The 25,681-nt window shown below is 37.6% G+C and overlaps 3 protein-coding genes across 10 annotated transcripts; all 3 read left to right on the forward strand.

Moving 5' to 3' along the window:
* The first annotated feature begins 780 nt into the window (after positions 1-780).
* On the forward strand, positions 781-8,327 carry LOC109078755 (protein NLRC3-like). The gene is made up of 9 exons (XM_042763743.1): positions 781-1,245; positions 1,917-2,003; positions 2,167-2,262; positions 2,522-2,617; positions 3,659-5,452; positions 6,243-6,416; positions 6,606-6,779; positions 7,905-8,078; positions 8,186-8,327. The coding sequence occupies exons 1-9, from the start codon at positions 1,193-1,195 to the stop codon at positions 8,190-8,192; spliced, it is 2,655 nt and encodes an 884-aa protein (XP_042619677.1). The 5' UTR covers positions 781-1,192; the 3' UTR covers positions 8,193-8,327.
* A 1,369-nt stretch (positions 8,328-9,696) lies between these two features.
* LOC109078746 (protrudin-like) lies at positions 9,697-17,374 on the forward strand. 7 transcript variants are annotated; one of them, XM_042763774.1, is made up of 15 exons: positions 9,697-9,928; positions 10,297-10,527; positions 10,698-10,768; positions 10,868-11,054; positions 11,368-11,463; positions 12,674-12,786; positions 13,420-13,541; positions 13,684-13,755; positions 13,876-13,896; positions 14,084-14,104; positions 14,667-14,723; positions 15,752-15,893; positions 15,979-16,025; positions 16,109-16,190; positions 16,278-17,374. In XM_042763774.1, exons 2-15 carry the CDS (start codon positions 10,298-10,300, stop codon positions 16,343-16,345), a joined length of 1,329 nt encoding a protein of 442 aa, XP_042619708.1. In that variant the 5' UTR covers positions 9,697-9,928; position 10,297; the 3' UTR covers positions 16,346-17,374. The 7 variants fall into 7 exon arrangements, with proteins under 7 accessions (XP_042619708.1, XP_042619715.1, XP_042619733.1 ...); XM_042763781.1 differs by lacking the exon at positions 13,876-13,896 and having other exon boundaries at positions 9,698-9,928; XM_042763799.1 differs by lacking the exon at positions 14,667-14,723 and having other exon boundaries at positions 9,699-9,928.
* Positions 17,375-17,702: 328 nt separating this feature from the next.
* Positions 17,703-24,835, forward strand: LOC109057017 (golgin subfamily A member 7B-like). 2 transcript variants are annotated; one of them, XM_042763846.1, is made up of 5 exons: positions 17,703-17,910; positions 21,660-21,785; positions 22,240-22,392; positions 22,540-22,641; positions 24,029-24,835. In XM_042763846.1, the coding sequence occupies exons 1-5, from the start codon at positions 17,899-17,901 to the stop codon at positions 24,107-24,109; spliced, it is 474 nt and encodes a 157-aa protein (XP_042619780.1). In that variant the 5' UTR covers positions 17,703-17,898; the 3' UTR covers positions 24,110-24,835. The 2 variants fall into 2 exon arrangements, with proteins under 2 accessions (XP_042619780.1, XP_042619770.1); XM_042763836.1 differs by lacking the exon at positions 17,703-17,910 and adding an exon at positions 18,378-18,991.
* Positions 24,836-25,681: the final 846 nt, after the last annotated feature.

Here is a 25,681-nt window from a genome sequence, read left to right on the forward strand (position 1 = left end):
ACATCAGCTTTCTGTAGGAGAACATTAAATAAATTGCTATAAATGCTGATTGCAAACTATTTGATTATTTATTTATTTAGAAATAAATACGAATTATTGATATATTGATATTTTCCTTTTCCGCCAACAGAGGGAAACACAGGCCAGGTTTGGTTTCTACAAAGAAGTCGTAGAAATTAAAGTAGTAGGCTCTGCCCTTCCGAATTCAGTCTTCATTTAAGTACACTGGTGGCCAGATTTCCCTTTTCACTTCATATATCCTTGTTCCAGGTCGCAGAACATGAATGCTTATTTGGAGCTTCACTTAACTCTTTGAAGTCCAGGTATAAGTGCAGGGCACGACTGGATGATTATTGGTTGATTGGGATGCACCCTCAGTTATCATAAATGAAAGTACAGTTTGGAAATCACTTGTCATTTTAAAGCTATGAACATCTTACAGCTTATCAGAGCTATAATCAAATCATTCATTTCATTAGATGCCCTTCATAGACAAAATTCGGGGTGTTTTGAAGAGCTGGTGATAGATTTATTGCCACACAGGTGAGTGTTACAGATTTTGTTTTTGTGTTATTATGATGGTCTGGATGAGTGTTGTCTTTGAAACCAGTGAGACTCATGAACACACACTGATGCATGCGCACTACGATTGCTTTAGCTTTGTGATACTAATCCTGACCCGCAGAGGACAGCACGGAGCCCAAGCATCTTTAACTCCAGTACAGTACTAAACCATTAGTTGAAACTACTTTTTTTTTACAGTCTATGGTACGATCGTGGTTACCTTCTGAAAGCTTCGCACAGTCATTTTTGTTCACATTAGTCTTCTGTTGTTTTTATTGCCATTACCTCTTAGAGAAGTTATCAAAATCCATTCCATGGCCAACAGTCAGCACTACGCAGACCGACGCACAAATGTGCACGGGAATATAAACCTTTGGACTAATGACGGGGAATCTCTTCATCAACTCTATTTGGTGTCATTTAAGAATATAATCCATGCTGCTGAGACTGTTCTCCTACTCATAAGAAATCATTTTGCGTCCGCCCCATTTCCCTGCCATTTTTCAGTTCACCTGAGGTGGTGTCCATTGTCCAGTATCAAAGTCCATTTTGAAATCCATCGGCCTGTGTTGCCATTTTATGAAAGCAGAAACATCTTAACATTAATATCAAAGTTTTGAGTTTCTTGATGGAACGTAATAGAGATCGGCTTCATGAAGAGCTGGCCACATTTCCACACAAGTGAGTGCTACAAGAAACAGCATATGTAGATAATCATTTACATTTTAATGAATTGAAAATATGATAGTTGGTGTTTTTTTTTTGTTTTTTTTTGTTTTTTCGCAGTATAGTTTGATTTTTGTATTCAGATATTTAGCTTCTGAACTGGAGTTTATAACATGGTTCAGAGATTTTAGTTTTCTCTTACGTATTTAACAGCACAATATAAAACTGCGTTAATTGTTGTTGTTTTTGGGACACAAACTACATTAATACTGACTGTAAATAATGTGGTCCGGTGCAATGATATTTAGTAGTTAAGGCCATTATTTGCAATTTTTGCTCTTACATTCAACCTCAAAACGTTGCTGTGTAAAAGTGTTGACAATTTGTTTTGAAAGTATTGGGTAATTAATATTATTAATATTAATATTAATCAAATAGCCTAATATTGGTGATTTTACCAAGGCACCAAGAAGCTGTGTGATACTACCACAATATGTATCCTTGTATTTAAAATGTGGTCTTTTAAGTTAAGAATTAAAACATTATTATGCACAAATGGCAGCATTTTGTGATTTCCTGAGAATGACTTATGGTAGAACAATTCATTTAGCAAAAATATTCAGTTAAGCAACAATCAGTCATTATCACAGTGCCTGATTCTGACTTTCCTTCATGTTTGGTTTCAGTTCAGTCCAGATGCAAAGATCAAAGTCATCTGAACCCAGCTGTGTGTCCGTGAGGAGGAACCAGTCACTCTCTGATCTTAGGTCTAGGTAAACACTGTACTAAACATTTATTGGTTCTTCATAAGGTCTGTGATCAAATTAAAAATGATTATTTTATCTTGGTTGTAGTAAAATTACAAATGACAAAAGTCGTGAATATAAGAGTGTGTGTGAATTACATTAACTTGTCATGTTCATCTTCAATGCACAGACTAGACCCTCCAGCACCCAGCTGTGTGTCCATGAAGAGTGACTGGTCAATGGATCCTCCATGTAACTTTAGTGGACACACTGATCCTGGCTTTAGGTAAATGCTGTACACGTCATCTGTGTTTACATAAAGAAAGAATTGTCCATTACTGATGCTGTAAAGTGCCTATATGCAATGCATTTTTAGAAGGTATTTACTCCAAAAATCTTGTATAACAGCCCTGATATGTGGATGTGCACTTGCTGTAAAGTCTTAATGGAGTAATTCAGTCACCTGAATCAGTTCATTACAAAAGACATCCAATATAAGAGTATGTGAATTACATTCACTTGTTTTGTCCATCATTAATGCACAGACTGGACCCACCAGAACTCAGCTGTGTGTCCATGAAGAACGACCAGTCACTAGATCCTCCTCATAACTTTAGGGAACACACTGATCTTGGGTCTAGGTAAATACTCTACTAATCCATTTCTTTTATTACATCTGTGTTCAGACAAAGAAATAATTGTTCATCATTTATGCTGTAAAGGGACTAAAGTGGCTGTATGGAACAGATTTCAGAAGATGTTAATTAAAAGAGAGAAGTTTTATTTATATTGCACAATTCGTGCCTTTCCACTAGTTCCAAGTCTTTTAACAAAAAAATACATTGAAGTACATTTAAAGGAAACAAAACACAAAATAAGCACAATAGCACCAAGTACAATTTATCATATACATTTCAAACAAATACGTTTTAGCAGAGACTTGAAAGTAGATAGAGAAAAGTTAACATGAAGAGAAGGGGGTATGATGAATGCAGTTTCAGTACAATGAAATGACCTAAACCTTGACTGGAATTCCTTGCAGATGCCAGTTCTTTCCCAAAAGGAAAAGATTAGTGAAGATACTACTTTTTCTACTGTTTTTTATAGGAAAGGGAGATATGAAATCAGTCTAATTATTACATAACTCTCTAGAACCAAGATTATTTTTTTTATTTATAAAAGAGGCTTAATAACAGCCAACTTGAACATTTTTGGGACATATCATAATAATGAGTTAATAATATTAAGAAAAAGTTTCTTAATACTTCCAGAAACATCACTTTTAATAGTTTGGTAGTTGTAGGGTCTTACATAAGTTTAGACATTTCTGATTCTATTGCAGGGAAAAAATCTGTTTTTTATTTATATTTTTGAGTGTCAGGATTAGCAGGAAGGGACCCAAATGCAGAGTGAGTGAATCAAAGTTTTAATGAAAACAACTTCACACAGCACAGGGGTAAACAATCTTGAGGCAGCTCCATCCAGCTGGAAGAGAACTGGATTAATGTCTGGATTAAGTTGTCTGAGATTACTGCACGTTCTTATGTGCATTTATATATACAGATATATGGCGTCAGGATTATAATAGACAAATGAAATTTTAAGGTTATAATAGATAAATGAAATCTTATATAATATGGATGTAAACCATATTCTAATAATTTATTGTTTTAATCTTACAGCCATGTCCCTCAACATGCTGATGCCCTCAAGACATTTAGATCAAATGTGAGGGAAAAGTTTGAGTGTCTGTATGAGGGAACAGCAAAGCAGGGAACCCCAACACTCCTGAATGAGATCTACACAGAGCTCTACATCACAGAGAGCGAGAGTGGAGAGATCAATAATGAGCATGAGGTGAGACAGATTGAGGCACAATCCAGGAGAGCAGCAACAGAGGACACACCAATCAAATGCAGAGACATCTTTAGAGCTTTACCTGGACAAGACAAAGCCATCAGAACTGTGCTGACAAAGGGAGTCGCTGGCATTGGGAAAACAGTCTCTGTGCAGAAGTTCATCCTGGACTGGGCTGAAGGGAAAGAGAATCAGGACGTCCAGCTCATATTTCCACTTCCTTTCAGAGAGCTCAATTTGATGAAGGATGAAAAACTCAGTCTTTTAGATCTTCTGCATGTTTTTTTTCCTGAAACCAAAGAAATGAAAATATCAAGTGATGAATATAAAGTGTTGTTCATCTTTGATGGTCTGGACGAGTGTCGTCTTCCCATAAACTTTGACAGCAGTGAGACTCTACAGGATGCAACCAAAGAGACGTCAGTGCACATGCTACTGATGAACCTCATTGTTGGGAATCTGCTTCCTTCTGCTTTAATCTGGATCACCTCCAGACCAGCAGCAGCTGATCTCATTCCCTCTGAGTGTGTCCATCGAGTGACAGAGGTACGAGGCTTTAGTGACCCACAGAAGGAGGAATACTTCAGGAAGAGAATCAGTGATCAGAGTCTGACCGAGAGAATTATCTCACACCTGAAGTCTTCAAGGAGCCTCTTCATCATGTGCCACATCCCTGTCTTCTGCTGGATCTCAGTCGCTGTTCTAGAGAAGATGATGAGGAAATCATGGAAAGGAAAGATCCCCAAGACTCTCACTGAAATGTACACACACTTCCTGATCATTCAGACCAACATCAAACATGAGAAGGACTATGAGAAGAAAGTGAAGGATGAAGACATGATCCTCAAACTGGGGAAACTGGCTTTCCAGCAGCTTGTGAAAGGTAACCTGATCTTCTATGAGCAAGACCTGAACGAGTGTGGGATTGAATTGACAGAAGCATCAGTGTACTCAGGATTGTGCACTCAGATCTTCAGAGAGGAGTTGGGCTTGTATCAGGGGAAAGTCTTCTGCTTTGTTCATCTGAGCCTTCAGGAGCATCTCGCAGCTCTATATGTGCTGCTTTCATTCCTGCTTGACAAGAGGGATGTGCTCAATGAAAACCTCAGCTCAAAACATGCACATGAGTGTCGCACAATATCTGACCTGCATCAGAGAGCTGTGGACGAGGCTTTACAGAGTAAGAATGGACATCTGGACCTTCTCCAATTTCTTCTGGGTCTTTCACTGGAGTCCAATCAGATGCTTCTGAAAGGTCTTCTGATAGATGTTAGAAACTTTTCTTACAGCAAAAAGAAAACTGCTTCGTACATTAAAACAGAAATAACAGCGAATCCCTCACCAGAGAAATACATCAATCTGTTCCACTGTTTAAATGAAATGGGTGATCATTCTCTCGTGAGTGAAATCCAGAACTATCTCAGATCTGGAGATCTTTCAAGCACCAGATTGTCCTCATCACAGTGGTCAGCTGTTGTCTTTGTTTTGTTGACCTCAGAGCAGTCAGATAAATTTGATTTGAGTAAATACGTAAGCGGCCAGTACAACGAAAACCACATGTCACCTAATGACATTCTTCTGAAGCTCCTGCCTGTAGTTGAAGCCTCCAGATCAGCTCAGTAAGTAGCACTGACTGTAATTTTCAGATGTGTGTGAATTGTAAGTGCTTCTCTATTCTTTATTGTCAATGGTAGTGTTAATTTAACCTGATTTGTTTTTTTTGTTTTTTTGGGTGTCTCTTCCTTTCCACATTAACAGTGGACTTGAGATTAAGATGTTAATTTAAAAGCTTGGTATTTGAATGTCTGTCACTGTTACTGTAAATGTCTGTGAAACCTCATCCATTGGTTTTCCAGTAAGACTATCTCTAAACTTCTAATGCATAGTATACTTGTAAAAACTTTTGTATAAATGCAAAATCTTGATATTTGTGCTAGCTGGATTTTGCTTGAAGCACTTTTGATTAATTTACCCAATAAAAGAGCCCTATTTGAGGTGTTTACATGATTTTACACATTGATTAGGCATTTATTCTGCAAGTATATAATGTGCAAACTATTTGTCTCCATGCAAAACAGACACAGTACGGATAAAACATGGCAAACACAAATACCAGCAAACAAATAAAAATGTTCTAGAAAATTATTATAAAAGATCAGTCAAAAAAATGTAACGAGGGAACATTCACTGCAAAAATGTTTTAAATGTGGCGAATATTGAAATTCCTGTGTGCATTAGACATAGTAGAATTATTATTCTTTTGTTTTTGCTTTGTGACACTGTGCACATTTGAATTTTAAATTGGTTGTTGCAACCACTGTAATCACTATGATTGTCGATGAAGCCCAATGTTAAACTGATCTTTGTGTCTTGAGCTAAGAGAGTGAAGAGTGTGTCGTTGTTCTGCAGGGTGAGTAACTGTGGCATCACAGATGAAGGTTGTGCTGCTCTGTATTCAGCTCTGAGGACAAACTCCTCACACCTGAGAGAACTGGATCTGACATTGAATTCTCTAGGAGATGCAGGTCTGACGCTGATCTCTGAAGGACTGAAGGACCCTTGCTGTAGACTGGAGAAACTGATGTAAGATCATACATTAATCTCAGCTGAAATGATTATATATATTACACCATCATAATGTTGTTCAGATCACAGTGTTTTACATTAACACACGATAAAACAAAATTAAACAAAATCTAATAAAAACGTTAAACCCGCACAGATTACAGATTCAGTTTTATAATGTCTCTGTGTTTGTGTCATTGTTCTGAAGTTGAGATATTGTGATATCACAGCTGAAGGTTGTGCTGCTCTGGCTTCAGCGCTGAAATCAAACTCCTCACACCTGAGAGAACTGAATCTGACTGGGAATAAACTAGGACATATAAGTGTGAAGCTGCTCTCTGATGCACTGAAGCATCCTCACTGTAGACTGGAGATACTAAAGTAAGATCAAGCATTAATCTCAATTGAAATAATTATATATTATATCAAGGATCTGCCATCATAATGTTGTTCAGATCACAGTGATTTGCATTAACACAAAAGTAAACAAAAACTTATAAAAACATTAAACCCACACAGATTTGGGATTTAATATCATAGCCTCTCTGTGTTTGTGTCATTGTTCCTTCTGAACTGAGAGTTAAAGTGATAGTTCACCCAAAATGAAAATTTGATGTTTATACCCCCAGGGCATCCAAGATGTAGGTGACTCTTTTTCTTCAGTAGAACACAAACAAAGATTTTTAACTCAAACCGTTGCAGACTGTCAGTCATATAATGTAAGTGGATGGGAATCACGGCTTTGAAGGTCAAAAAAACATACACAAACAAAACCAAATTAAACCTTGCAGCTCGGGACAATACATTGATCTGTAAAGACACAAAACAATCGGTCTGTGCAAGAAACTGAACAGTATTTATATTGTTTTTTACCTCTTATTCACCGCAATCTCCGAACTGTCCTGAGCGCATTCCAGTGTGTGAGGCATCTTCTTCTTGCTTTACGGCAGATCGTAGACTTATAAGTGCATTGCCGCAACCTATCTTTTAAATGAACCATTGGACACTCTATCTACAATCTCAATTAGGAGTACAGTGGTCCATTTGAGAGATAGGTGGCGGTAATGCACTTATAAGTCTGTGATCTGCCGTAAAGCAAGAAGAAGAAGAAGACGCCTCACACACCGGCTGTTGAGAACGCGCTCAGGACGTGCTCAGGACAGTTCAGATATTGCGGTGTATAAGAGGTAAAAAATTATATAAATACTGTTCAGTTTCTTGCGCTGACTGATCGTTTTGTATCTTTACACATCAATGTATCGTCACGAGCCGCAGGGTTAAATTTGGTTTTGTTTGTGTATGTTTTTGACTCTCAAAGCTGTGATTCCCATTCATTTCCATTATACGACTGACAGACTGCAACGGTTTGAGTTAAAAATCTTTGTTTGTGTTCTACTGAAGAAACAAAGTCACCTACATCTTGGATGCCCTGGGGGTAAGCAGATAAACATCAAATTAAAATTTTTGGGTGAACTATCCCTTTAAGAGAGTGTCATTGTTCTGCAGGTTGAGGGATTGTGGCGTCACAGCTGAAGGTTGTGCTGCTCTGACTTCAGCTCTGAGATCAAACCCCTCACACCTGAGAGAACTGGATCTGTTTGGGAATAAACTGAGACAGTCAAGTGTGAAGCTGCTCGCTGCTTTAAAAGTTGATCCACATTATAAACTGGAGATGCTGTTGTAAGTAATAATAATTTAATTTAAACTATCAGTCCCCTGTACCGTACAGATATGTGTGAGAAGTAATGCTCCATGATGCATCTGTGTGTTTCATTTTATATTGATAGGTATTAAATGATGGTGAACATGGGATCACGACAGACTCATTACAGCCAACAGAATCAACAGAACTGATGTCACAGTGAACAAGTGCTGATTCACAACTTTATTCAACAATTTCTTTGTTAACAGTCTCCTCTGTGTCTCTCCATATCACCGTATGCTCTTCTGTGTCATCCACGCCACAAGGATGCGCTGTTTCTACGTGTATTTAGCTTTGATTTGACGGAAAACAGTGCATCCTTGTGGCGCAGATGATACAGAAGAGCATACACAGCATATGGTGATATGGAGAGACACAGAGGAGACCGTTGTCAAAGGAATTGTTGAATAAATTTGTTATTTTTGTTTTCTTCGCTTACAAAAAGTGTTTCCGTCACTTCATATATCCCAGATTCCACTTCTGATGGCAGATGGAGTATTCTGACGACGACTTCCATATCTTTTATGGACCTTGACACTGTTATTTACTTGGTAGTCTATGAGACAGTCACAAGTCTCCAGGTTTTCATCCTAAATTCCTTAAATTGTGTTCCGAAAATGAACAGAGCTTTTACGGGTTTGGAGTGATTAATGACAAAATTTTCTATTTTGGGGTGGAGTATGACTACAGACCTGTTGCTCTCTGTGGTCATGAAGTAATTTGAAAGACTGGTCCTGGCCTACCTGAAGAACATCACTGGACTCTTGCTAGATCCTCTTCAGTTTTCCTACAGAGCAAACAGGTCTGTGGATGATACAGTCAACATGGGACTGCATTACATCCTGCAACACCTCGACAGATCTGGGAATTACACAAGGATCTTATTAGTGAACTTCAGTTGGCCTTCAGTACCATCATGCCTGACCTTCTCTCAGACAAACTGACACAGCTCTCCGTACCTACCTCCATCTCTCAGGACTGTTGAGAGGATTATTGGTGCCCCCTGCCTAACCTCCAAGAACTTTTTATTTATTTATTTTTTTGAGTAAATGAAACAGGCTTCCATAGTGAAAAGCTAGTGGTTATGGTTAATTTAAATTGGTCATAGCAAGAGTGTTACTAATTTATGCAATTGGTATGCAAAAAGAGCAGATATTGTCTAAAATAAAATACCATAGATCAGAGAGCCTATGTTTAAGCATGCTATATCTCTTAAAGGTACCTTGAGTATTTAAATCAGTGTTATTACTTTCTGCATAAATCAGGCTCATTAATTCAGTGATATTTGCTGGCCACAAACAAGACTCCTTAACAGAATTGTAGATATGTTTGTGTACATTTACCAGATATTATGCATTAAATTGATCAAATGAAGGGCATTATTTCCAGATGCCAGCAAACACAGTCAAATAATGATAATTAAGCTACAAAAACAATCAGCATAAAAATATTTTTGCTGAGTGAACTTTTTTCCTTTAACTATTAGAAAAGACGTTTTAAGCTCAGCTTGTACGAATGACACTAACAGACTGAAATGGCAAAACACCAGACAGAAAACTTCATCTGCTGGCAGTCATTTCTGTGTTTTTTTGTCACATCGATGTGATCTGCGCTCCTCTGCTCTTCCTGACACTCAATCATCATCGCGCTCTGACATCCACACATCTGCCTGTGGATCGCGGAAGCAGAAGTCGTTAGACGTAAACGATAACTCTGCGTTTTGATATAGTTTTAAGAGGATTATTCTCAAATTTAGCGATCTTCATGCACATTAAAGATCTCTTAATGACTCTGTAGCGGCAGAAGACGCTGTTTAAAGGATTAAAAGGTACGTGAGAGTCTGTTGTGTTTGAGTGTTTTCTTCTGGTTGATGTTTATATGGCAGTGTTTCATGTTTCTGTATTTATATTAGTTTTTTACTGCCGTAACTAAGAATTTAATGTGTTCTATTTATAAAAATGGTCATCGTGTGTTTATAAAATCTGTTAAACATCCATTGAATTGGCTGTAACATCTATTTAATATATTTGTTATACGGATCTGCTGGGTTTGACATTGCTTACTGATTCTGATTAAATCATCAAAGCTTTTGAATACACTGCCAGGCATCAGATTTAACAGATGAGAGACTGTCACATGTGCATAGAGATAAACACAGTCTTTGAACCCTCACAATCATGATCTGTGATTTCCCAGCATGCAGTGCACAGTCTCCCCTCCTCAGGACCCCACACAGGCGAGCGGCGACCGGGCCGAACTGACCCAGCTGCACGCTAAGGACGCGTCCTCCACAGACAGCACCTCTGATCTGGGCAGCCCCAGAGTGCTGACCTTTGACCTGCTGAACATGGTGATCTCCTTCAAGCGGATGGCCATCTTCCTGGAGCCCGTCACAGACTCGCTGGAGGTGCTGCGGTACCTGCTCGGGTGAGAGACATCCCATAATGATCAGAACTGCTTCTGCCTGTACTTCAGGGGACTGTATCATGTGACTCTCATGAAAAGGCTTTTGTTTTTGCTCCAGCCGTTTACAAAACGCATCTCTGAATTATTGATGCTTCTGCGTGTATCCAGTATTCAGCTCATTGTATTTTTAGGTGGAGGATGCCGCTGTGCTCCCTGTTCAGCTGCGTTCTGCTCAACATCCTCTTCCTCACTCTGACTGAAGGTGAGATACGAATTGATCACGTGTGCATGTGTTCTGTACAGATGTACTATAATGCAGTGAGGGATAACTGAGTATCTCCTGGGTTAAATATGTCCTCAGGCGCGTGGGTCACTCTGCTGCTGCTGGTCGTCTCCGCTCCGGCTGTGCTGGGTTACCTTGGCAACCGTTGCCAGGCCACGAGCAGTGAGATGGCGGTTCAGAAGAAGAAACACTTTGCAGTGCAGCGGCGAGACCTGAAGACGGTCCAGATGAGCAAACAGGAGGCCATGATGGAGGTCAAGGACATGTGAGTGGATGAGACAGTGATGTTTGAGTGAAGTGACATACAGCCAAGTATGGTGACCCATACTCAAAATTCATGCTCTGCATTTAACCTATCCAAAGTGCAAAAGTGCACAGCCGTGCTCAAGGGCACCTCAGTCGTGGTATTGAAGGTGGAGAGAGCGCTGTACATTCACTCCCCCACCTACAATTCCTGCCGGCCCGAGACTCGAACTCACAACCCTTGGATTGCGAGTCTGACTTTCTAACCATTAGGCCATGCCTTGAGTGATGAGATAACGCTGAGACTGAGAGATGAAGGTTTGTGTGTGTTACAGGCTGAAACGAATAGATGAGCTTTTGACCCTGGCGTGTGTGTATGCAGAATCTGTGTATAAAGTGTTATACTGGGAGAGCCACACCATGTCCTCCATGTGAGTATCACGCTAATGTCACACAGAAGCACATATGGATGTTCTTTTGTGGAAATTTACCCGACTGCCAAAATAGTCAATACAGATATTGTTACTTCACTGTTACTTTGTTACGTCAGTGAACTTAGTAATTAACTACCACTGTCCACAAAAGAATTAAATAATATGATGAAAATCATATGATATGGAAAAGTTCTATTTATGTTTTTCTTCAGATAAAATAAGAACAAAATCAAAAACATTTAGCCAGGGAAGTTTCTGAAATTTGGTTGATTTGACACAGAATGACTATTTTTATGTATTTTGGCAGAAATTATGGTTACCACGGTACATTTTTATAAACGATGATGTTTAGTGCAGCAATACTAACCTTAACAGTAACTGATGGACACCAACTGCAATTTACACATATACAGGCAGGCTTCGTACAGTCATGAAAAACCTGGAAAAGTCATCCAATTTTAAAAAGTCATCACAAATCTCTGTATAATAGAATTCAGTAGTGAACTGAAGGCAAATAAGTTGCATTAATAGTCATTAATTTTAGTTAACATATGCTATGACAAATTTGAAAATAGATTTTTATTCTTATTTTACGTGTATACTTGCAAAATAATGGAACATTAGGTCATGAATGTTGTTGCAAAATGTCATGAAAAAGTAATTTCTAATTGCAATTACAATTATGGATGCCACAATTCCATAATCGTTCAAAGCGGCAATTAATTGTTCAAAGTCCACTTATGTTTTTCTGCGTGCTCAAGATGCATTTTTTTTCTACATGTTATCTTAAGGGTTTTTCCCATTATTTTAATTTTAATTATTTTAATTTTAACACCATTAATATTTTTTATTTTTTATCATTTAAAGAAGAAACCAATCCGATGTATAGTTGACATTTGAGGCTTAATACAATAGAAAAGCACTAAAAGTTTTTCAGTTAGAGTTTTCAGCTTATTTCATATAAAAATACGGTATGCAGTTGCATCAAACAATGGTATAAACATCATTCAGTGTAAATTGTGATAATTTTTGTCATAATCGTGCAGCCCTAAGTTATGTATGTATTATTTGCATAGTGTTGTTTTGGTCTATTTTCTGTTATCTTTGTTTTAATTTGTAATGCAAAACATCTAATAAAAGCAAAAAAAATATCAGTTAACTGTAAGGACTGTGAAGGTGATTGTAATGAGTGTTATTCTTTGTGGAGGTTTTATGGTTCTCTCCTGACGGCGGTTTGTTTGCTGTACATGGTTCCTGTGGGTTTGAGTCTGTCTGTGCTCAACAGCGCCCTCTTTCTGTGGAACAGAAACTTCTGCAGAGGTCAGTAAAGACATGACATCGGCCTCAGGTGACGCATAAATGCAGAACTGGGCAATTTACATGTTTGTCAGAAGGTTATTGCTTCAGTGTGGTCAGACTTTATGCTGATATTAAAATGATTAGTGAATATATATATATATATATATATATATATATATATATATATATATATATATATATATATTAGGGCTGTCAAATGATTAATCACGATTAATCACATCCAAAATAAAAGTTTTGTTTACATAATATATGTGTGTATACTGTGTATATTTATTATGTATATATAAATACACACACACATGCATGTATATATTTAAGAAGAATATGTTATGTTTATATATTAAATATATTTATATATAATATAAAAATATAAGAATATAAATATATAAATGTATATACATGTAAATATTTTCTAAATATATAATTTATGTGTGTGTATTTATATATACATAATAAATATACCCTGTACACATACATATATTATGTAAACAAAACTTTTATTTTGGATGTGATTAATCGTGATTAATCATTTGACAGCCCTAATATATATATATATATACAGATTCAGTATTTTCATTCGGTTTTACTTAGCTAGACATTCTTACACAGTTTCCTTTCTCTCATTGCCTCTAGTTCTTTTGGAGCTGAAGGAGTATGTTCACCCGAGTCGGGTCCTGCCTGCGGAGGAAACTGAACCATGTGACCCAGATCAGGCAAGCCTGCTAGAAAGCACGCCCACTCCAACCAGTGTGGAGGTGAGAGAGAATTAAAACAAACAAACTCTTGCTACAACCATAAAACACATCCAGACAGCAGACGGATTATTTTCAGTCTGTGCTACTTTGTCCAGATTTCTATTTCCAGTCCACATTGACTTATTCTGTGCTTCCTGTTCAGGATCAGTCTCCTGGTAACGTTGAAGAGGCAGAGGAGGCGGAGCCTGATGATGAGTTTAAAGATGCCATTGAGGTCAGGAAAAATCTCTATCTATCTATCTATCTGTCTATATATCTTTATGTCTTTATGTCTGTCTGTCTCGCTATTTCTTTTTCTGACATGTTCTCCCAATTCTACTCTTTGCCTGCTCAAGAATCTCAGCTTATTCTGCCGGTAAGTATCTCCCTCTAGTGTGTGGAGACTTGTAGCATTAATGTTAGACCACAGCTGAGTGTGCAGATATAGTGTGTGTATTTATGAGTGTAGATATCAGCCTTCTCATTATCCAGGTTGATTTAGTCATGTGGTTTAGTGTGTATGTGTACATGTCTGACCTTTGACCTTTACTCTGCTCTCCAAGGAAACTCCTCTGGCTTTAGTGGTGAGTATTAGAGTAACTGAGAGCATTTAATATTTGAGTAAATCCACACAGTAACTCCAAATGAGTGAAAAACATTCTGTCTTTGTGTGTATTTGCATGTTTTTGCATTAATGTAAATGCTCTGAATGCATGTGCACAGGTTTATGTATGTTTAATCAATGTATGATTATTAGATTTTAGTAGGGTGCATCTCACAAAACCTGTTAAGAGATGTCTGGGAAAACAATAACGATTTAGATAAGTTAAATCATTTTTTTTAATGGATGCTTCATTGTCTTTAAGCAGAATATATTTATTTTATTTTGATTATGGGGTGAAATGTGACCCGGAAATATGCTTGTGAGATTCACCGGTATGTCTTGACTGTGTTCAGGTGTGAATTTAAAATAAGATGTATTTCATTTATCTCATCAACTACAAATAACCTCAAACGAGACGCACAGTGGATCAAGATCAAATCCAGACCTAATAGTTCACTTCTTCTAGAATAATAATCGAATGTGTCTTGTTATAAGAGGCATGACCGTGTTGTAAAACTGTCCGGCCCGTGTTTTGAATTTAGGTGTGGCCTGTAACCTATTTGCTACCAAAGATTGCGAGGAGATGGAGAGCCCGTAAGGTGCCCACACACCTGTCAATCATGATCTCTAGGTGTTCTAACCACACCCCCTCATGCTTTATTCATTTCGGTGGCTTATATTAACAGTGATGTCACAGGAAACGGTTACTTGGTGAAACTTCCTTCAGGTCAGGGTTGACTGTCACACTATTTCTTTGCGAGGTCTTATTATGAAAAGGGTTGGGAATGTCTACTAACAAGATGAGATGGGCTACTTTATTGTCCATTTAAGAGGTATTCAGAATTAAGAAATACATTTATGAATATGCTCAGTTTGGGATCTGAATCGAATTAATTTATTTGAAATGTGCCCAGCCTTCACTAGAGCCTGTATTTTGAGGGTTTATGGTGTTTTTATGGTTTTAAGTGCTGTACAGCACAGAAATCTGAGACCTCTCACCAGTCATCGGATGACTGCAGGAAACAAAGCTCAGCAGCAACAAACATGGGTCAGATTTACTGAAGTCGTCACATGTGCTGCTACAAGCGCAGGGATTCATCTGTTTCTAATGACTTCAGTGAATCTGATCTCTAAACCCAAAGCCCTCTACATACAGAGCGGAACTAACACAGAGAGAAAACCTTCACACACCTTCATATAAGGAGAGTGCACTGATTTATGTATATGGGTCAATGACAAGATAATATGGTGTAAAAATGTAGTTAAGTAGAAAACACATGTGCGATGGTTATGTTTTTGAAAAATGCTATACCAGTTTCAATGAAAGTTTGGAGTCTATAAGAGGATGTAATCATGAATATACATTTTCTTGGCTCATACTGTTTGATGTGCAAATTCGAATCTATTTAGAAAAATCAAGTCATTGACCTATATATATATATATTTATATTTATATTTATGTGTTTGTGTGGAAAATGTCCACGTGTTTTTAAAGGTTGTGTGCAGGTTTTGTCATGAGAGGGTGAAGTGAAAGATCTGTTGGTGTTGAGCAAATGGCTTCATACCTGTCACCTGTCATCTAAATATGAATGTAATTCATTTATTTCCATGTGTTTATCTGTGGTAGGATGATGATGACGTGTCTTCTGGTGTTCCTGAGTTTGACACCGTGTCTGATAACGGGCTGTTGAGCAGAAACGAGCCCATACGCAGTAAAGTGTCCAAACTCACTGAGAAACTTCGCAAGCGAGTCCCTGCCAACACCACCGGTCACTATGGATCTTTTTATATTTCATTCTTTTTGCCATCCATTTTATATCTTTAAAACCATATTTTCTTTTTATCCTTCCACAGGGAACTGTTTCCAGTGCAGTTCAGCGTTTTCTGTTTTAAAGAAAAGGGTATGACCTCTGAGCTTCATCCTGTTGAACATGCTATTCCACTTGTATGATGTTGTTTCACTCATGATCATTGTATTTTCCAGAGAAACTGCAGTAACTGCGGTGTCAGTTTTTGTTCCCGCTGTTGCTCGTATAAAGTGTTCAGATCCAGTATGGGAGCCACAGGTATGAGAAGAGCATGTGGATCTTGTGAAGAATGTTTTATTGAAGATGGTTTTACACAATGTTCTTTTTCTTTCTCTGATTCTTTAGCTCCTGAGGCCCAGAGAGAGACCGTGTTTGTTTGTTCTATGTGTAATACTTTCCTCGGCACCAAGTAATGAAATAATGTTCCATCATTGCAATCCTGTAAAAGAAGCTTCAGCGATTCTTGAGGTTCCGTTCTTTCTTCTGGAGCATTTCACATGGAGGACCAAAGTCCTGCAGCTTATGTTGCTTCAACTCTCTTCCTGAGGTTCCTCAGAGTTTTTTGTCTGTTGAAAACTCGTGAACCCTACCTGGGCTCCTTTACGTCTAAATGGTGACTTTGTCCTTGGAATATGCTGCTTTCCATGTCCACCGCTAATATTAATCAAAGCCTCACACCAAGATTGATTGGTTTACTTGGAAGTCACTATACTGCGAAATCAAATACAGTAGTTTCATCAACTCTTATTATGGCATCACTTTCCAGAATGAGCCCTTGGTGGGATATCAGTTTACTATCAAGGGCCCTGTTTATCTGTTATTATGATATCACATCATCCTAAAGAGGAGAACAAGACCATGAAAATGATGTTGGTTATTTATTGCATTAGATGCCAAAACCAATGGATCTGAGCATTTTAGATGGCTTCTCTATATTGTTCCACATACTGTAAAATCTGATTCGTTAACGTCAATAACTTAAGAAAATGGGTCTGTTTAATTCTCTCTTAACCATTTTAACTAATCAGTTACAATTCAGCCTCCTGCTAGCTGCTTATCTGCTTAAACCCTTGATTTTTGGTTATATCATTTATTTGTCTCTGAAAAGCTTTAATTTATATATCGATGTATGTTTGTTGTTGGAACATTCTCAGAAAGCATTTATAGTATTCAAAATAATGGCATTATATTAGTCAGATCCTCACAAGAGTTCTCCTGTTCGCTTTGTTATTAAAAGAATGAGCTGTGTTCCTGTCATTTTATTTGTCTTTAAGCCAAGGTAGAATGTAAAACCAGTGTTTTTACGGTTATAGAGCTGTGTATGTCGTACTACTGATATTTAAACACAAATTCTGATCTATTGGGTAAGTTATCCATAGTTTAACACCGTCTGTTTCCTTGGTTACGTCTTCTGTTACAGTAATAAACGATCTAAATTTGAATATAGCTGTGTGGAATTTCTGTGAGGAATTTTCGCGCCCCCGTCTGTGTTTTGGCGCCTCGCACAGTTCGCCAACTGCCATTTACCTTAAAGACATTTTAAACAAAACATTGCGTTTTTGTGGTTTAATCTGTGATGTGCAAGTCTATAAAAAATGTTATAATGACGGTTTTGTCGTTCCCCCGACCGTTTTATACTGAAAAGCGCTCGTTCTGACGTATTGTTGCTATGGTTACCTCTCCAGTCGAACGCGACTTCTCTTCGTGAACGGACAAAGCTGGAAGTAAAGAAACTGTTTTTTTTTTTTTTTCAGCTGAAAATTTTATATCATAATGTTTGTAATTTCTGGCCGTTGAAAATTCTCGGCTTCAGTTGCTCCTCTCTCCGCGCGTCATCAGATTGTATGATTGTTTCCGGCTCCGCCCCCTCTCCGTTCATCCCCAGGCGCAATCGTTTATTCCCGTGAACCCGTTTCACTAAACGGTTTCAGCACCCGGGACAAGCATCTCGCGCTCGCATGGCAACATGGCCACAGAGGTGAGAAACAGCCCTTTACTCTTCATGTGGGTGATAGATAGCCACAACCCGTTTTTGATATACAGAAGATATCAACGATAGGCGTCGTTCCGATCGTTTAAATCTGGCTTGGAGATCCACGGATCAGTACGTGACGTTACAGGAAAACGAGAACAGCCGCTTCACGCGTCGTTTTTAAAAGCAAAATCGTTCGTGACTACTGTTCAACCGTTAATGCACCGAATACAATAAAGTAAATATACAATAGATAGAGTGAGCTGAACAGCCGCAAGTGAAGCGCAGTCCATCTAGGATGACTCGTTGGTTGGTTGGTGTAGATGGATGGATAGATAGATAGAAAGATGGATGGATAGATGGAAGGATGGATGGATAGATAGATATATAGATGGATGGATGGATGGATAGATGGAGGGATGGATAATATCATAATGTGGTAATCTAAATGACCTGGGTTTAATCCAGTCAAATGCTGTTTATCTGGACTGAACTGACTATGTTACCACCATTTTAAAGAGTGCCATCAGGTAGAGATTTACGTGATTTATTCTAGGTGACTAGTTGAGAAGTAGGCTAATGTTGACTGATCATTAGGTTTATTGTTGTTGTTTTAAATGCCAGATCGCGTGTTGCTGCTATCAAAATAAAAGCGGGAGATACGAGATACGTTTTAAGTGCTGTAATGATGAATATTATAAGAGAGGAAAATGCTCTTCACTGCTGCTCTCAGGTCATCTCTAGCTGTTTCTAGCTGACGTCGAGTGTCACGATTGCCTGAAATGCTGTTGCTTAGATCTCATGCTCTGATGCATAAAAGAAAGTGTGTTCTTAAAGCGATTGTGTTCATCACAAGATGACAAAGGCTTGTGTGTGGAGTCGGAAGGATCTGGTGCGAGTGTGACGTAGCCGAGCGCGCAGCTGGACATCAAAGAGGATAAAAGCGACTGTCCGCGGGTCGATAAGCTCTTTTAGCGAAAGCATAGAGCGTGTTTGTGCGTCTCTTTCATCGGTGACCGGATCAGGAATGAGTTCAGCACCGCGGACAGCGACGGAGCGAACAAAACTCCCGTACTGCCACGAATCTGTAAGCTTCTTTTTCTTCTTTTGAAAAGTGATTAAACTGGCGATATCGGATTTCCTGTTGTGATTTCCCGTGGTTGGGATTTAAATGTGATTTCGGAAGTTATTCTGAGGCTTATTTGAGAGTCAAATGTGTGTCCCGCCGAGTAACCTTGAACGCGCGCGCGATTGTGGTCCGAGCACGAGGACTCTGCTTAATCTCGTGCGTGCGGAAAACAAACGTACTTCTCAGGGTGACGGTCTGTAATCATTCTGCACAGGCAAAACCGATTGATTAGATTGTGTTTTGATATATTTGGTATCAGCGGTGAGTGTGTGTTAAATGATCGTCTCCTCGCGATCGATCGGTTGTGCTCGCGGGAGTTGGTAGCAGTGTCTCTCATCATTCTGAGACTGCTACAGAGAGCGGCTTGCATGCATAATTAATGAGGCTTTTAGTAACAACAGCCCAGAGCGTTTAGTTGTGATAAATCTCGGTTTACCCGTACAAAAGTGGCGGTAACGTAGTACAATGGTGGTTTCAGATGGTATTGTACCATGGTGTTTACATAGAACTGTGAAGTACTTAAAAAACATTGTGCTAGCATGCTACAAGTCCCGAAAACAAAAGTACCTAACAGAATTTTGCTAGTACATTGTCCATGGTCCAATTATTTTTTTAACTGGAAAGCTGTTATGAATGTGTTAGTAAATGCATACACATACAGTGGTTTATACTGAAGTACCATTCTTTCATTGGGTCTTTTCCCAATATCGTTTAGTTCTAGATCCTGAGTATATTTTTAGGGAATTCAAGAGGAAGAAGCCGTGTTTTGCATTCATTTGACATCGCATATGCCTTTTATCTGAGCTGTCCAAGAATTCTTGAGATCTGTGCAAATGTTCAGAGACTGATCGTATCCACAGCATTGAAGAGCATGAGTCGAGACTGCATGTGTGTGTTGGGACCTGCATGTGATGTCTCAGCCTGTTATTATATCAGACGGAGCCATGCACTGGCAGGCCCTGCTGCTAAAACAGAGCGAGTTTTTAAATAAACAGGTTGTTAGGACTGCCTGTGTAATTATACCATCCCTTGCATTCAGAAAAATCCTTATCTGACCTTCAGATGTCCAGAGATAAAGAATAACATACAGCGATGTCTTTTTACATGCTGGTGTGCAAGCCACACTGACAACTGAGCTGTTTGTGTGGTGGTGCTGTGCAGTAGTTCATTATGGAATGTGCTTTCTTATTATAGTCTTCCAGTGAATGTACATGACTGGTACTGCAAAATAAAGAGGTGAGAACACAGAGAAGGAGTGGGGGATGAAAGGTCCCATGACTCAGGCTAATGTTAGTTTGTGTATTGGCAGTGACAGATGGCCGGTCGACCTGATGTTTGTGTGTGTGTGTGTGTGTGTGTGTGTATACACGGACAATAAAGTGTGCATAAGGTCATCACAGGATTACTATATAAGAAAATGATGACATCACTGCATTACTGTATGAACTTATGATGACTCCACTGCATTACTCTGAGGTTTCGTGATCATTAGCTCAAAAAATGCAGTGTCATAATTTACTTGGAGGAATGCTGTGATGAGCTAATGATCATGACATCACCCTGAGCTAATGATGAAAACGTCACTGCATTACTCTGAGATAATGACAACATCACTGCATTAATCTATGAGATAAGGACAACATCACTGCATTACTCTGTGAGATAATGACATCACTGCATTACTTAATGAGATAATGACAACATCACTGCATTACTCTGAGATAATGACAACATCACTGCATTACTTTGAGATAATGACATCACTGCATCAAACTATGAGATAATGACATCACTGCATTACTTAATGAGATAATGACAACGTCACTGCATCAATCTATGAGATAAGGACAACATCACTGCATTACTTTGAGATAATGATAACATCACTGCATCAAACTATGAGATAATAACATCACTGCATTACTGTATGAGATAACATCACTGCATTACTTTGAGATAATGATAACATCACTGCATCAAACTATGAGATAATAACTTCACTCCGTCAATCTATGAGATAATAACATTACTGCATTACTTTGAGATAATGATAACATCACTGCATCAAACTATGAGATAATAACTTCACTTCGTCAATCTATGAGATAATAACATTACTGCATTACTTTGAGATAATTATAACATCACTGCATCAAACTATGAGATAATGACAACATCACTGCATTACTTTGAGATAATGATAACATCACTGCATCAACCAATGAGACAATGACATCACTGCATCAATCTATGAGATAATTACATCACTGCATTACTCTGTGAGATAATGACATCACTGCATCAATCTGTGAGATAATGGCACTACATAATTGTATGAGCTAATGATGATGGCATCACTGCTTTACTCTTTGAGCTCAAAGTAATGCAGTGATGACCAAATGATGTCATTGCACTACACTGCAAAAATGTCTAATACCACCTGTCACTGAATAGCAAGTAGGATCATAACTGTGATATAACTGAATGGCTAATTTCCTGTTCAAATTTCTGGTTTCACTGGTCAAGCCATTTTCATGCATTGTTTAACATCTAACAGCCCAAGGAAACTGAATTTATGATTCGATCAGAATGCAGCTTGCTGTAATCCCCTCTCCTTCTGCCGTAGTTCCATAACCTTCAGGAGTTGAGACACAGTGCATCTCTGGCCAATAAGGTCTTCATTCAGAGAGACTACACGGATGGCACCGTCTGCAAGTTCCAGACCAAGTTCCCCTCCGAGTTAGACAGCAGGGTAAGTGTGCGTGTGTGTGTGTGTGTGTGTGTGTGTGTGTGAGACAGAACAAAAGAGACGCAATGCAAGTAAAAAGGAGAGGACAGAGAAAAAGGCTCTTCACTCAGAGAAACTCTCTTCAGCGAAAGCACTGCTGAGTGCGCAACTCCACACAACACACACATAATGAGCTGCTAATAGAGCTGTTTAAAGGTCTAAGATCATGTTACAGACAGCCAGTAAAGGCTCTCTGAGGAAATGAGTTCAACATGTAGAGATTTCCATGTCATTCTCACATTTTGATGCAATCAAGTTTTATCATGTGATGTCCAGCCAAATACTGATGTCTTTACAATGTCAGTTGGTTTTCAATTCAAACCCAGTAGTTTCTGCCATACCATATAATGTCCTTGTGTGAACTCCCTGGTGCTCTCTGATTGGCTGACTCGTCTTGTCCTTGCACCTGGTTGGTCAGATTGAGAGGACACTATTTGAGGACACGGTGAAGACGCTGAATAATTACTATGCAGAGGCGGAGAAGATCGGGGGCCAGTCCTACCTCGAGGGATGTCTGGCCTGCCTCACAGTTTACCTCATATTCCTGTGCATCGAGACACGCTATGAGAAGGTATGTTATCAGTTTCAGATAAACCCACCCTGAAAATGGCAGGTAAAAATAAAACATACTATCATGGGTCGCTTTATGTGTTGGTCAAACTATGGCGAATAAAAATGATGCTGCTGGTGAAAAGTATGCATATGTGTGTGCGTGCAGGTGCTGAAGAAGATCTCGCGGTACATTCAGGAACAGAATGAGAAGGTCTACGCTCCTCGAGGTCTCCTCATCACAGACCCCATAGAGAGAGGCATGAGAGTCGTATCCTTACAGAGTCTGCAAACTACTGTGTGTGTACGTGAGCAAATGGTCAGAGGAAGCTGCTGGTTCTTCAGAAACAGTTGTTAGTCCACCTTAGGATATTTCATGAACTCTTTTATTATGTCTTCATTTTGTGTGAAGTTTGCCGTTAATGGAACCCTAAAGACAAGATTGTGATCAAAATGTGGGATTTAGCCAAATATTGTTTTTGACGTATATATTATTATTATTTTTTTTTTACTTTAGATTACTTTAACAGATTATGTTGAATGACAAATAAGCTTAATATAGTTTTATTGTATTCTTCTTCTTCATAATTAAAGATAAATATATTTAAGATGTATTTTTTAAACATATATATTACAATGCATTAAATGTAAATTCAACAGATTATGTTAAATATCAAATAAGATAAATATTGTTTTTGTAATTAAATTTATTTCTTGATAACACTATATATTTATAATTTCATAATTTTATTATATTATATTAATATTTATTTTTATAATAAATGTATAATATATATTTATATAATGTATAATAAATTATTTTATAATAATGTTTTTTTTTCCCACAATTGAATATAGATTAATCAGATTATGATGAATGTCAAATAACCTAAATATAGTTTTCATCATTAAATTAAGATATTATTATAATATTTAATCTTTTTATTGTTTTATTTTATTATTTTATTTTATTTATTTTTTTGTAATACATAGAATAGCAATTCAAAAGATTATGTTGAAAGTCAAATTATGTTTTTTTATGGTTTTAATTGTTTAAAAAGTCAAGAAGGCCAAGACTTCTAATGTGGGACAGATCAAAATCACCATTTTAAGGGTCAAACAGACATTTGATGCGTTTAAAACCAGCTATTTTTCATGTTATGTTAATTTAATGTGAGAAAATAGTTCATTATTAATAGTAATTAATAGTAATAATAATTAGTCAGATTTGTGCCTTTATTGCTTTATAACAGTAACCAGGATTATTATCTTTAACTAAAACTAAAACATTACTTCAAATAAAATAGCCATCAACTGAAATAAAACATAATAAACTTAGTAAACCTATAATAAATATTTATAATAATTTTTAGAAAAATATTTATAGTAACTGATTAGAATACCAGAAACAACAAAATTTCTAAAAATTTTTTTTAAATCTGAATGAAAACAAAATGTAAAAATAAAATCTAATTCAAAATATTAACAAAAACTATAATATCAGTGATATTAAAATAACACTAAATTTGACATTCAGTTTAATCATAATCATGGCAAGTATTCTAGTAAGAGCATGTATGTGTAAAGTTATTTCTTTAGTTTGTGCAAGTAAGGTTGTGTGATGCTGTGATGTTGCTCTCTTAACCCACCTGTGTTAGATTGAGATCAGTGTGTACGAGGATCGTGGCTCCAGCGGTTCAAGCTCAGGAAGCAGCACAACCAGCAGCAGCGGACGATGATTCACACACACACACACACACACACACACACACACACACACACACACACACACGCCTGAGCGACCGCTCAGCATCGCCAAACACAAACACACCTGACATGCACTGCCTCCACGAGACACATCAGCTGTTCAATCAGCAGCGCGTCATTAGCTCAGTCATTACCGCCAGCCTCTGGCAGATGTTTCACATCCTCGAGTCACTCGCTCGCTGTAGCATTCTGGGTAAAGCGCACATGAGCTTCTGTCACTGTAATATGCAATCTCACTCACAAACGCCTGTGATGTAGCTGCCGAACGGCACACAACAGTCTTCCATCTTCATCATTTATCACCCCTTTGCTTTGAGTATTTGATGAGCACTTTTACTCTAACTATTACACAGAAGTCAGATTTTAGAATACGTAGATGTCAAAGACTGAAATCTAACACCAGATATTTTATACATTCCCTAGACACTGCCATCTTATTCCACGGGTACGATTTATGACTTTATTGTGTTGTGTTTTATTTCATAGTGTGCTAATCGCTCATGCTTTGTACTCATAACTCCACGTCAGAGCAGAAACGAGTCCTCAAGAGCCAGAGCTTCCTCACATGGTCCTTCATCATGAGCTTCCATTTCTTACTGAGAACCTTTGGCCCCTGTTTATGCAAAGATCAAGTGTAAAAGAAGCTGAGAGCGCTTTTCTGTTGTGTAGCAAAATAAATGAACAATGGTGGCCAAATGCATGAGTTCTGGCTTTTTTAATTTAAACCAAATTTTATTTAAACGTATTTTTGCACAGGGTTTTATTTAGGCATTTTCCACTTGACTTGAAAAGCTTTTAGGAAATTAAGGATATTATTTAGATATCAATATAATATTCTTTTTTTTTTTAATAAAATAAAATACTTTTTCAATTTAATTAAAACATTTTTCACAACAAATTCAACGGATTATTGTTAAGAATATTGTTATGTAAGATATTAATGTAATATGTAATTTTTTATAATATTGTTGACAGTAAATTGAATATCAACTATGCATAGGATTTAATGAATTAAGATTTTATTAAGACTTTCATTGCAATAAAGCTACACATTTCAGCTCAAATGATTATTTCCATAAAAGAAGAACAAGACTAAAAATTAGGAATGATTATATAAATAATCTTTCTGGCATAGATGTAGTCATGTAAAGTGTCAAAAAAGTGGGAAAAAAAAGTTAGCATGACATTATCAGGAGTTCGTCTAGTTAAACCCTTGTAACTACAAAGGCACATTTCTAGTCTATTTTTAACTACAATGTTAAAAAATGATTTTTCGAAATTGAAAAAATAAAAAAAAATAAAAAAGTATTTAGTACTGGAGTACGTTTAACAAGAAAAGATCAATTCAGTATTTCAACATCAATATTTCACGTTTAAATCAATGTGTTACTTGCTGTTTCTTTGTAATTATTAGTGAACTTTACAAGCAATTTCTGAGTGGAAATTGTTTCAACATTCATTGCCTTTTTTTCCTCATTTCCTAAATTAGGTATCATTCGAAACCTCTAAATGCAATGCTCAAAATTCCTCCTGTGAAAAGTGTA

The sequence above is a fragment of the Cyprinus carpio genome, chromosome A1, assembly GCF_018340385.1.
Source record: "Cyprinus carpio isolate SPL01 chromosome A1, ASM1834038v1, whole genome shotgun sequence".
Taxonomy (NCBI): domain Eukaryota; kingdom Metazoa; phylum Chordata; class Actinopteri; order Cypriniformes; family Cyprinidae; genus Cyprinus; species Cyprinus carpio.

Excerpts from the sequence above, each read along its gene's own strand:
- LOC109078746 (XM_042763774.1), top strand. The coding sequence starts at position 10,298 with ATGCAGTGCACAGTCTCCCCTCCTCAGGACCCCACACAGGCGAGCGGC. Across the intron at positions 14,724-15,751 it reads GGAGATGGAGAGCCCGTAAG|GATGATGATGACGTGTCTTC; the intron begins GTGCCCACACAC and ends TATCTGTGGTAG. Across the intron at positions 15,894-15,978 it reads AGTCCCTGCCAACACCACCG|GGAACTGTTTCCAGTGCAGT; the intron begins GTCACTATGGAT and ends ATCCTTCCACAG.
- LOC109057017 (XM_042763836.1), top strand. The coding sequence starts at position 18,932 with ATGAGTTCAGCACCGCGGACAGCGACGGAGCGAACAAAACTCCCGTAC. Across the intron at positions 18,992-21,659 it reads TCCCGTACTGCCACGAATCT|TTCCATAACCTTCAGGAGTT; the intron begins GTAAGCTTCTTT and ends CTTCTGCCGTAG. Across the intron at positions 21,786-22,239 it reads CCTCCGAGTTAGACAGCAGG|ATTGAGAGGACACTATTTGA; the intron begins GTAAGTGTGCGT and ends CTGGTTGGTCAG.
- LOC109078755 (XM_042763743.1), top strand. The coding sequence starts at position 1,193 with ATGGAACGTAATAGAGATCGGCTTCATGAAGAGCTGGCCACATTTCCA. Across the intron at positions 2,263-2,521 it reads CACACTGATCCTGGCTTTAG|ACTGGACCCACCAGAACTCA; the intron begins GTAAATGCTGTA and ends ATTAATGCACAG. Across the intron at positions 2,618-3,658 it reads CACACTGATCTTGGGTCTAG|CCATGTCCCTCAACATGCTG; the intron begins GTAAATACTCTA and ends TTAATCTTACAG.